The 12162-nt window shown below is 48.4% G+C and overlaps 1 protein-coding gene across 1 annotated transcript in view; it reads left to right on the top strand.

Moving 5' to 3' along the window:
• Positions 1–8308, top strand: part of LOC142188429 (fatty-acid amide hydrolase 1-like) — a 69583-nt gene extending 61275 nt beyond the window's left edge. Inside the window, exons 11-15 of the mRNA XM_075261838.1 lie at positions 4579–4622; positions 4822–4861; positions 5344–5452; positions 5521–5666; positions 8076–8308. Coding sequence (XP_075117939.1) covers positions 4579–4622; positions 4822–4861; positions 5344–5452; positions 5521–5666; positions 8076–8198 — 462 coding nt within the window. The 3' untranslated portion in view covers positions 8199–8308. The remainder of the gene's footprint in view (positions 1–4578; positions 4623–4821; positions 4862–5343; positions 5453–5520; positions 5667–8075) is intronic.
• Positions 8309–12162: the final 3854 nt, after the last annotated feature.

Raw genomic sequence — 12162 nt, 5'->3', positions numbered from 1 at the left:
AATGTCAGAGCTGTTTCCTCTCAGTGTCACCGTACAGATCACACACACCTCTCAGTACGGGTGTACTATCTGTGTAATATCAGAGCTGTTACCCCTCAGTGTCACCGCACAGACCACACACACCTCTCAGTACGGGTGTACTATCTGTGTGTAATGTCAGAGCTGTTACCTCTCAGTGTCACCGCACAGATCACACACACCTCTCAGTACGGGTGTACTACCTGTGTAATGTCAGAGCTGTTACCCCTCAGTGTCACCGCACAGATCACACACACCTCTCAGTACGGGTGTACTACCTGTGTAATGTCAGAGCTGTTACCCCTCAGTGTCACCGCACAGATCACACACACCTCTCAGTACGGGTGTACTATCTGTGTGTAATGTCAGAGCTGTTACCTCTCAGTGTCACCGCACAGATCACACACACCTCTCAGTACGGGTGTACTATCTGTGTGTAATGTCAGAGCTGTTACCCCTCAGTGTCACCGTACAGATCACACACACCTTTCAGTACGGGTGTACTATCTGTGTAATGTCAGAGCTGTTTCCTCTCAGTGTCACCGCACAGATCACACACACCTCTCAGTACTGGTGTACTCTCTGTGTAATGTCAGAGCTGTTACCCCTCAGTGTCACCGCACAGATCACACACACCTCTCAGTACGGGTGTACTATCTGTGTAATGCCAGAGCTGTTACCTCTCAGTGTCACCGCACAGATCACTCACACCTCTCAGTACGGGTGTACTATCTGTGTGTAATGTCAGAGCTGTTACCCCTCAGTGTCACCGCACAGATCACACACACCTCTCAGTACGGGTGTACTATCTGTGTAATGTCAGAGCTGTTACCCCTCATTGTCACCGTACAGATCACACACACCTCTCCACACGGGTGTACTATCTGTGTATAATGTCAGAGCTGTTACCCCTCAGTGTCAGTGCACAGATCACACACACCTCTCAGTACGGGTGTACTATCTGTGTAATGCCAGAGCTGTTTCTTCTCAGTGTCACTGTACAGATCACACACACCTCTCAGTACGGGTGTACTATCTGTGTGTAATGTCAGAGCTGTTACCCCTCAGTGTCACCGTACAGATCACACACACATCTCAGTACGGGTGTACTATCTGTGTAATGTCAGAGCTGTTACCCCTCATTGTCACCGTACAGATCACACACACCTCTCAGTACGGGTGTACTATCTGTGTAATGTCAGAGCTGTTTCCTCTCAGTGTCACTGTACAGATCACACACACCTCTCAGTACGGGTGTACTATCTGTGTGTAATGTCAGAGCTGTTACCCCTCAGTGTCACCGTACAGATCACACACACCTCTCAGTACGGGTGTACTATCTGTGTAATGTCAGAGCTGTTACCCCTCAGTGTCACCGTACAGATCACACACACCTCTCAGTACGGGTGTACTATCTGTGTAATGTCAGAGCTGTTACCCCTCAGTGTCACCGTACAGATCACACACACCTCTCAGTACGGGTGTACTATCTGTGTAATGTCAGAGCTGTTTCCTCTCAGTGTCACTGTACAGATCACACACACCTCTCAGTACGGGTGTACTACCTGTGTAATGTCAGAGCTGTTACCCCTCAGTGTCACCGCACAGATCACACACACCTCTCAGTACGGGTGTACTACCTGTGTAATGTCAGAGCTGTTACCCCTCAGTGTCACCGTACAGATCACACACACCTCTCAGTACGGGTGTACTATCTGTGTGTAATGTCAGAACTGTTAACCCTCATTGTCAACGTACAGATCACACACACCTCTCAGTACGGGTGTACTATCTGTGTAATGTCAGAGCTGTTTCCTCTCAGTGTCACCGTACAGATCACACACACCTCTCCAGACGGGTGTACTATCTGTGTATAATGTCAGAGCTGTTACCCCTCAGTGTCAGCGCACAGATCACACACACACCTCTCAGTACGGGTGTACTATCTGTGTAATGCCAGAGCTGTTTCCTCTCAGTGTCACTGTACAGATCACACACACCTCTCAGTACGGGTGTACTATCTGTGTAATGTCAGAGCTGTTTCCTCTCAGTGTCACTGTACAGATCACACACACCTCTCAGTACGGGTGTACTATCTGTGTAATGTCAGAGCTGTTACCTCTCAGTGTCACCGCACAGATCACACACACCTCTCAGTACGGGTGTACTATCTGTGTGTAATGTCAGAGCTGTTACCCCTCAGTGTCACCGCACAGATCACACACACCTCTCAGTACGGGTGTACTATCTGTGTAATGTCAGAGCTGTTACCCCTCATTGTCACCGTACAGATCACACACACCTCTCAGTACGGGTGTACTATCTGTGTAATGCCAGAGCTTTTTCTTCTCAGTGTCACTGTACAGATCACACACACCTCTCAGTACGGGTGTACTATCTGTGTAATATCAGAGCTGTTACCCCTCAGTGTCACCGCACAGATCACACACACCTCTCAGTACGGGTGTACTATCTGTGTGTAATGTCAGAACTGTTACCCCTCAGTGTCACCGCACAGATCACACACACCTCTCAGTACGGGTGTACTACCTGTGTGTAATGTCAGAGCTGTTACCCCTCAGTGTCACCGCACAGATCACACACACCTCTCAGTACGGGTGTACTATCTGTGTAATGCCAGAGCTGTTACCTCTCAGTGTCACTGCACAGATCACACACACCTCTCAGTACGGGTGTACTACCTGTGTAATGTCAGAGCTGTTTCCTCTCAGTGTCACCGCACAGATCACACACACCTCTCAGGCCGGGTGTACTACCTGTGTAATGTCAGAGCTGTTACCCCTCAGTGTCACCGCACAGATCACACACACACCTCTCAGTACGGGTGTACTACCTGTGTAATGTCAGAGCTGTTACCCCTCAGTGTCACTGCACAGATCACACACACCTCTCAGTACGGGTGTACTATCTGTGTAATTCCAGAGCTGTTACCCCTCAGTGTCACCGTACAGATCACACACACCTCTCAGTACGGGTGTACTACCTGTGTAATGTCAGAGCTGTTACCCCTCAGTGTCACTGCACAGATCACACACACCTCTCAGTACGGGTGTACTACCTGTGTAATGTCAGAGCTGTTACCCCTCAGTGTCACCGCACAGATCACACACACCTCTCAGTACGGGTGTACTATCTGTGTAATGTCAGAGCTGTTACCCCTCAGTGTCACCGCACAGATCACACACACACCTCTCAGTACGGGTGTACTACCTGTGTAATGTCAGAGCTGTTACCCCTCAGTGTCACTGCACAGATCACACACACCTCTCAGTACGGGTGTACTATCTGTGTAATGTCAGAGCTGTTACCCCTCAGTGTCACCGTACAGATCACACACACCTCTCAGTACGGGTGTACTATCTGTGTAATGTCAGAGCTGTTACCCCTCAGTGTCACCGCACAGATCACACATACCTCTCAGTACGGGTGTACTCTCTGTGTAATGTCAGAGCTGTTACCCCTCAGTGTCACCGCACAGATCACACACACCTCTCAGTACGGTTGTACTATCTGTGTAATGTCAGAGCTGTTACCCCTCAGTGTCACCGCACAGATCACACACACCTCTCAGTACGGGTGTACTACCTGTGTAATGTCAGAGCTGTTACCCCTCAGTGTCACCGCACAGATCACACACACCTCTCAGGCCGGGTGTACTATCTGTGTAATGTCAGAGCTGTTACCCCTCAGTGTCACCGCACAGATCACACACACCTCTCAGTACGGGTGTACTATCTGTGTAATGTCAGAGCTGTTACCCCTCAGTGTCACTGCACAGATCACACACACCTCTCAGTACGGGTGTACTACCTGTGTAATGTCAGAGCTGTTACCCCTCAGTGTCACTGTACAGATCACACACACCTCTCAGTACGGGTGTACTACCTGTGTAATGTCAGAGCTGTTACCCCTCAGTGTCACTGTACAGATCACACACACCTCTCAGTACGGGTGTACTACCTGTGTAATGTCAGAGCTGTTACCCCTCAGTGTCACCGTACAGATCACACACACCTCTCAGTACGGGTGTACTACCTGTGTAATGTCAGAGCTGTTACCCCTCAGTGTCACTGTACAGATCACACACACCTCTCAGTACGGGTGTACTATCTGTGTGTAATGTCAGAGCTGTTACCCCTCAGTGTCACCGCACAGATCACACACACCTCTCAGTACGGGTGTACTATCTGTGTGTAATGTCAGAGCTGTTACCCCTCAGTGTCACTGTACAGATCACACACACCTCTCAGTACGGGTGTACTATCTGTGTGTAATGTCAGAGCTGTTACCCCTCAGTGTCACCGTACAGATCACATACACCTCTCAGTACGGGTGTACTATCTGTGTAATGTCAGAGCTGTTACCCCTCAGTGTCACCGTACAGATCACACACACACCTCTCAGTACGGGTGTTCTACCTGTGTAATGTCAGAGCTGTTACCCCTCAGTGTCACCGCACAGATCACACACACCTCTCAGTACAGGTGTACTATCTGTGTGTAATGTCAGTCATTGTCCTAACATTTTGTCTTTTTCTAGTTCCCTCGGATCTCCCAGGCTTTGTCTTCTGCTGTTGGACCCAGGTGAGTCCTTCACACACTCTGGAGGTCACAAGGTCTTTGTTGTCCCTGTGTATTGCCCGTTTATCTCTCAGATTCCTACAGAATAATTGGACCCCATTGGTCTCCAGATCCCCCAGCATCACCCACTATAGACCACGTAGGGGTGGGAATGGTAATTTAGTTAATTCCCCCAATTTTTTGTCTCTTTTCTCCTTGTCAGGTGTGTGACGGATTCCTGGGCGGATCATATATTGCTGCAGGTAACATATGTGCTGGCTATACATGGAGTAGAGATTACCCAGGGGTATAGGTAATGGAAAGAGAACACCAGAGACACTGGATTATATACTGTGAGGACCCCCATAGTATACAGCCCATACACTGGATTATATACTGTGAGTGCCCCTATAGTATACAGCCCATACACTGGATTATATACTGTGAGTGCCCCTATAGTATACAGCCCATACACTGGATTATATACTGTGAGGACCCCCATAGTATACAGCCCATACACTGGATTATATACTGTGAGGACCCCCATAGTATACAGCCCATACACTGGATTATATACTGTGAGGACCCCCATAGTATACAGATCATACACTGGATTATATACTGTGAGGACCCCCATAGTATACAGCCCATACACTGGATTATATACTGTGAGGACCCCCATAGTATACAGCCCGTACATTTAGTGCACCGTCTATGTGATTTATATGAATATGTTTTTCTCCAGAATTATCGGAGAGAGTTCATCAGTGAATGGAGGCGTCTGAATCTGGACGTGGTCCTCTGCCCCATGCTGGGTCCGGCCTATAACATTGGCTATGCGCGCAGACTGCTCGGTAAGTATTCATGGCCGTACGTGAGAGACCCTTGAGAATGTGGCTTTGACCTCTGACCTGTCCCTCAGCCGCCATCTCCTACACCTTGCTCTACAATGTCCTCCATTTCCCGGCTGGAGTTGTCCCTGTTGGTACCGTCATCACAGAAGATGAGGAAGAACTGAAGGGTTACAGAGGCTACAGCAACGACCCCTGGGACAAGCTCTTCAAAAAGGTGAACCCGCGGGTACAAGCCCCTAAAGGGAGGATCTCTGCTAATGACGCTGCCCCCTTAGATGTCTCTGCTCTCTACCTTGGGTTGGGGTTGTTCCTCTCTTCTGCCCCCTCAGATGTCTCTGCTCTCTACCTTGGGTCGGGGTTGTTCCTCTCTTCTGCCCCTTCAGATGTCTCTGCTCTCTACCTTGGGTTGGGGTTGTTCCTCCCTTCTGCCCCCTCAGATGTCTCTGCTCTCTACCTTGGGTGGGGGTTGTTCCCCTCTTCTGCCCCCTTAGATGTGTCTGCTCTCTACCTTGGGTCGGGGTTGTTCCTCTCTTCTGCCCCCTCAGATGTCTCTGCTCTCTACCTTGGGTCGGGGTTGTTCCTCTCTTCTGCCCCCTCAGATGTCTCTGCTCTCTACCTTGTGTCAGGGTTGTTCCTCTCTTCTGTCCCCTCAAATGTCTCTGCTCTCTACCTTGTGTCAGGGTTGTTCCTCTCTTCTGCCCCCTTAGATGTCTCTGCTCTCTACCTTGGGTCGGGGTTGTTCCTCTCTTCTGCCCCCTCAGATGTCTCTGCTCTCCACCTTGTGTCAGGGTTGTTCCTCTCTTCTGCCCCCTTAGATGTCTCTGCTCTCTACCTTGTGTCAGGGTTGTTCCTCTCTTCTGCCCCCTAAGATGTCTCTGCTCTCTACCTTGTGTCAGGGTTGTTCCTCTCTTCTGCCCCCTAAGATGTCTCTGCTCTCCACCTTGTGTCAGGGTTGTTCCTCTCTTCTGCCCCCTTAGATGTCTCTGCTCTCTACCTTGTGTCAGGGTTGTTCCTCTCTTCTGCCCCCTAAGATGTCTCTGCTCTCTACCTTGTGTCAGGGTTGTTCCTCTCTTCTGCCCCCTCAGATGTCTCTGCTCTCTACCTTGTGTCAGGGTTGTTCCTCTCTTCTGCCCCCTCAGATGTCTCTGCTCTCTACCTTGGGTTGGGGTTGTTCCTCTCTTCTGCCCCCTTAGATGTGTCTGCTCTCTACCTTGTGTCAGGGTTTTTCCTCTCTTCTGCCCCCTCAGATGTCTCTGCTCTCTACCTTGTGTCAGGGTTGTTCCTCTCTTCTGCCCCCTCAGATGTCTCTGCTCTCTACCTTGTGTCAGGGTTGTTCCTCTCTTCTGCCCCCTCAGATGTCTCTGCTCTCTACCTTGGGTTGGGGTTGTTCCTCTCTTCTGCCCCCTCAGATGTCTCTGCTCTCTACCTTGGGTTGGGGTTGTTCCTCTCTTCTGCCCCCTCAGATGTCTCTGCTCTCTACCTTGGGTTGGGGTTGTTCCTCTCTTCTGCCCCCTCAGATGTCTCTGCTCTCTACCTTGAGTTGGGGTTTTTCCTCTCTTCTGCCCCCTCAGATGTCTCTGCTCTCTACCTTGTGTCAGGGTTGTTCCTCTCTTCTGCCCCCTCAGATGTCTCTGCTCTCTACCTTGGGTGGGGGTTGTTCCTCTCTTCTGCCCCCTCAGATGTCTCTGCTCTCTACCTTGAGTTGGGGTTTTTCCTCTCTTCTGCCCCCTCAGATGTCTCTGCTCTCTACCTTGTGTCAGGGTTGTTCCTCTCTTCTGCCCCCTCAGATGTCTCTGCTCTCTACCTTGGGTCGGGGTTGTTCCTCTCTTCTGCCCCCTCAGATGTCTCTGCTCTCTACCTTGGGTTGGGGTTGTTCCTCTCTTCTGCCCCCTTAGATGTCTCTGCTCTCTACCTTGTGTCAGGGTTGTTCCTCTCTTCTGCCCCCTCAGATGTCTCTGCTCTCTACCTTGGGTTGGGGTTGTTCCTCTCTTCTGCCCCCTTAGATGTCTCTGCTCTCTACCTTGTGTCAGGGTTGTTCCTCTCTTCTGCCCCCTCAGATGTCTCTGCTCTCTACCTTGGGTTGGGGTTGTTCCTCTCTTCTGCCCCCTCAGATGTCTCTGCTCTCTACCTTGTGTCAGGGTTGTTCCTCTCTTCTGCCCCCTCAGATGTCTCTGCTCTCTACCTTGGGTCGGGGTTGTTCCTCTCTTCTGCCCCCTCAGATGTCTCTGCTCTCTACCTTGTGTCAGGGTTGTTCCTCTCTTCTGCCCCCTCAGATGTCTCTGCTCTCTACCTTGGGTTGGGGTTGTTCCTCTCTTCTGCCCCCTTAGATGTCTCTGCTCTCTACCTTGTGTCAGGGTTGTTCCTCTCTTCTGCCCCCTCAGATGTCTCTGCTCTCTACCTTGGGTTGGGGTTGTTCCTCTCTTCTGCCCCCTCAGATGTCTCTGCTCTCTACCTTGGGTTGGGGTTGTTCCTCTCTTCTGCCCCCTTAGATGTCTCTGCTCTCTACCTTGTGTCAGGGTTGTTCCTCTCTTCTGCCCCCTCAGATGTCTCTGCTCTCTACCTTGGGTTGGGGTTGTTCCTCTCTTCTGCCCCCTTCTGGTGACATTTTGTGCTGTCTCTGCAGGCCGTTGAAGGCGGGGTGGGTCTGCCCTTGTCCGTCCAGTGTGTTGCACTTCCCTATCAGGATGAACTCTGCCTACGCCTCATGAAGGAGATCGAGACCCTCAGTAGCCGCCACTGGAGATAAGCGGGGACTCTCTCAGGATTGGTCGGAGGTCTCATAGCAGTTAACTCTTTTTTTTCTACTATTCAGGGCAATGTATTGAAAGTGATGAAATAAAAGCCTCTGCTCGGTCATGTGATGTTCCTGGTGCCCTTGTAGAGGTATCACCATTCACAAGCTACGGTGAGAGGGAGAGGACATTCATGAAGGGACCTTCAGCTTCACCAGGGGGAGACCAGGAGGGGGGAGTAGGACCGCACGTCACGCTGGGGTATAACCATCTCCTGGGCTGGTGCAGTGCTGAGGGGGCCTGCCAGGTAGGGAGGTTCCACGTGGGGCAGGTCCTAATGGTTGGTGGGCTCAGGATGCAAATGCACAAAACCAAAGAGAAAGATGCAGAACTTCAGAGGACGCAGAACCCAATAGTCAGGAAATAGTCATCTCACTCAGCAAGTACATGAAACATGTAAAAACATTTAAAACAGACAGTAGGGAGCAGATGGTAGGGAGCACATGGTAGGGTAGGGAGCACATGGTAGGGTAGGAAGCAGATGGTAGGGTAGAGAGCACATGGTAGAGTAAGGAGTAGATGGTAGGGTAGGGAGCACATGGTAGGGTAGGGAGCACATGGTAGGGTAGGGAGCACATGGTAGGGTAGGGAGCACATGGTAGGGTAGGGAGCACATGGTAGGGTAGGGAGCACATGGTAGGGTAGGGAGCACATGGTAGGGTAGGGAGCACATGGTAGGGTAGGGAGCACATGGTAGGGAGCACATGGTAGGGTAGGGAGCACATGGTAGAGTAGTGAGCACATGGTAGGGTAGGGAGCACATGGTAGGGTAGGGAGCACATGGTAGAGTAAGGAGTAGATGGTAGGGTAGGGGGCACATGGTAGGGTAGGGAGCAGATGGTAGGGTAGGGAGCACATGGTAGGGTAGGGAGCACATGGTAGAGTAAGGAGCAGATGGTAGGGTAGGGAGCACATGGTAGGGAGCACATGGTAGGGTAGGGAGCACATGGTAGAGTAGTGAGCAGATGGTAGAGTAGTGAGCACATGGTAGGGTAGGGAGCAGATGGTAGGGTAGGATGCAGATGGTAGGGTAGGGAGCACATGGTAGGGTAGGGAGCACATGGTAGGGTAGGGAGCACATGGTAGGGTAGGGAGCACATGGTAGGGTAGGGAGCACATGGTAGGGTAGGGAGCACATGGTAGGGTAGGGAGCACATGGTAGGGTAGAGAGCACATGGTAGGGTAGGAAGCAGATGGTAGGGTAGGGAGCACATGGTAGAGTAAGGAGCAGATGGTAGGGTAGGGAGCACATGGTAGGGTAGAGAGCACATGGTAGGGTAGGGAGCACATGGTAGGGTAGGAAGCAGATGGTAGGGTAGGGAGCACATGGTAGAGTAAGGAGCAGATGGTAGGGTAGGGAGCACATGGTAGAGTAAGGAGCAGATGGTAGGGTAGGGAGCACATGGTAGGGAGCACATGGTAGGGTAGGGAGCACATGGTAGGGTAGTGAGCACATGGTAGGGTAAGGAGCAGATGGTAGGGTAGGGAGCACATGGTAGGGTAGGGAGCACATGGAAGAGTAAGGAGTACATGGTAGGGTAGTGAGCACATGGTAGGGTAGGGGGAAGATGGTAGAGTAGTGAGCAGATGTAAGGGTAGGGAGCACATACTTGGGTGGGGATCACATGGTAGGGTATATACTATTGATTTATTTAGCACTATTAATCCCATGGTGCTGTACTTTATTATATTAATTTCATGGTGCTCTGTACATTATTATATTATTCCCATGGTGCTCTGTACATTATTATATTAATCCCATGGTACTGTACATTATTATATTAATCCCATGGTGCTCTGTACATTATTATATTATTCCCATGGTGCTCTGTACATTATTATATTAATCCCATGGTGCTCTGTACATTATTATATTAATCCCATGGTGCTCTGTACATTATTATATTAATCCCATGGTGCTCTGTACATTATTATATTAATCCCATGGTGCTCTGTACATTATTATATTAATCCCATGGTGCTCTGTACATTATTATATTAATCCCATGGTGCTCTGTACATTATTATATTAATCCCATGGTATTCTGTACATTATTATATTAATCCCGTGGTGCTGTACATTATTATATTAATCCCGTGGTGCTCTGTACATTATTATATTAATCCCATGGTGCTCTGTACATTATATTAACCCATGGTGCTCTGTACATTATATTAATCCCATGGTGCTCTGTACATTATTATATTAATCCCATGGTGCGCTGTACATTATTATATTAATCCCATGGTGCTCTGTACATTATTATATTAATCCCATGGTATTCTGTACATTATTATATTAATCCCGTGGTGCTGTACATTATTATATTAATCCCGTGGTGCTGTACATTATTATATTAATCCCGTGGTGCTCTGTACATTATTTTATTAATCCCATGGTGCTCTGTACATTATTATATTAATCCCATGGTATTCTGTACATTATTATATTAATCCCATGGTGCGCTGTACATTATTATATTAATCCCATGGTCCAGTACATTATTATATTAATCCCATGGTCCAGTACATTATTATATTAATCCCATGGTGCTGTACATTATTATATTAATCCCATGGTGCGCTGTACATTATTATATTAATCCCGTGGTGCTCTGTACATTATTATATTAATCCCATGGTATTCTGTACATTATTATATTAATCCCGTGGTGCTGTACATTATTATATTAATCCCGTGGTGCTGTACATTATTATATTAATCCCGTGGTGCTCTGTACATTATTATATTAATCCCGTGGTGCTGTACATTATTATATTAATCCCGTGGTGCTCTGTACATTATTATATTAATCCCATGGTGCTGTACATTATTATATTAATCCCATGGTGCTCTGTACATTATTATATTAATCCCATGGTGCTGTACATTATTATATTAATCCCATGGTGCTCTGTACATTATTATATTAATCCCATGGTGCTCTGTACATTATTATATTAATCCCATGGTATTCTGTACATTATTATATTAATCCCGTGGTGCTGTACATTATTATATTAATCCCATGGTGCTGGACATTATTATATTAATCCCATGGTGCTCTGTACATTATTATATTAATCCCATGGTGCGCTGTACATTATTATATTAATCCCATGGTGCTCTGTACATTATTATATTAATCCCATGGCGCTCTGTACATTATTATATTAATCCCATGGCGCTCTGTACATTATTATATTAATCCCATGGTGCTCTGTACATTATTATATTAATCCCATGGTGCTCTGTACATTATTATATTAATCCCATGGTGCTCTGTACATTATTATATTAATCCCATGGTGCTCTGTACATTATTATATTAATCCCATGGTGCTGTACATTATTATATTAATCCCATGGTGCTGTACATTATTATATTAATCCCATGGTGCTGTACATTATTATATTAATCCCATGGTGCTCTGTACATTATTATATTAATCCCGTGGCAGACTGGGAGCGGCCATCAGCAGCTCAGGAGGGTTTATACACCATATGGGGATGTGAAGGAGCTGATGGCTCAATCATGGAGGGTCATGTGTCAGTAATTCTCATGATTTCGCCCCCCGCCCCGCTCTCGGCATTGGATGTCTGGTCCTTGCATTTGTGAGGTTTCTGATAATTGTCCTCTGCATTGCGGCGGGTTCCGCACCTGTGACCTCCCGCCATCGCCTTTCGCCTCCGCTCAAGAGAACATTTCCATGATAGTAGGTGATAGCGCGTCGGGGAAATCGGTCATGGATGAGTGAGGGGCATTAACCCTTGTTCTACCCACCGAGCAACTTCCTATAAAATACAATCTCCATGTATATAAACCGTATACTGTCTGTCTCCCGCTGGTCCCTGGACCTCAGAGTTGCTTCCCCCATTGTATAACCAGTTGTCAGAGATGCGTCCCCCATTGTATA

This window comes from Leptodactylus fuscus, unplaced genomic scaffold (assembly GCF_031893055.1).
Source record: "Leptodactylus fuscus isolate aLepFus1 unplaced genomic scaffold, aLepFus1.hap2 HAP2_SCAFFOLD_461, whole genome shotgun sequence".
Taxonomy (NCBI): domain Eukaryota; kingdom Metazoa; phylum Chordata; class Amphibia; order Anura; family Leptodactylidae; genus Leptodactylus; species Leptodactylus fuscus.
Note: the sequence above shows the minus strand (reverse complement) of the source record. Positions and strands in the feature narration are given on the sequence as shown.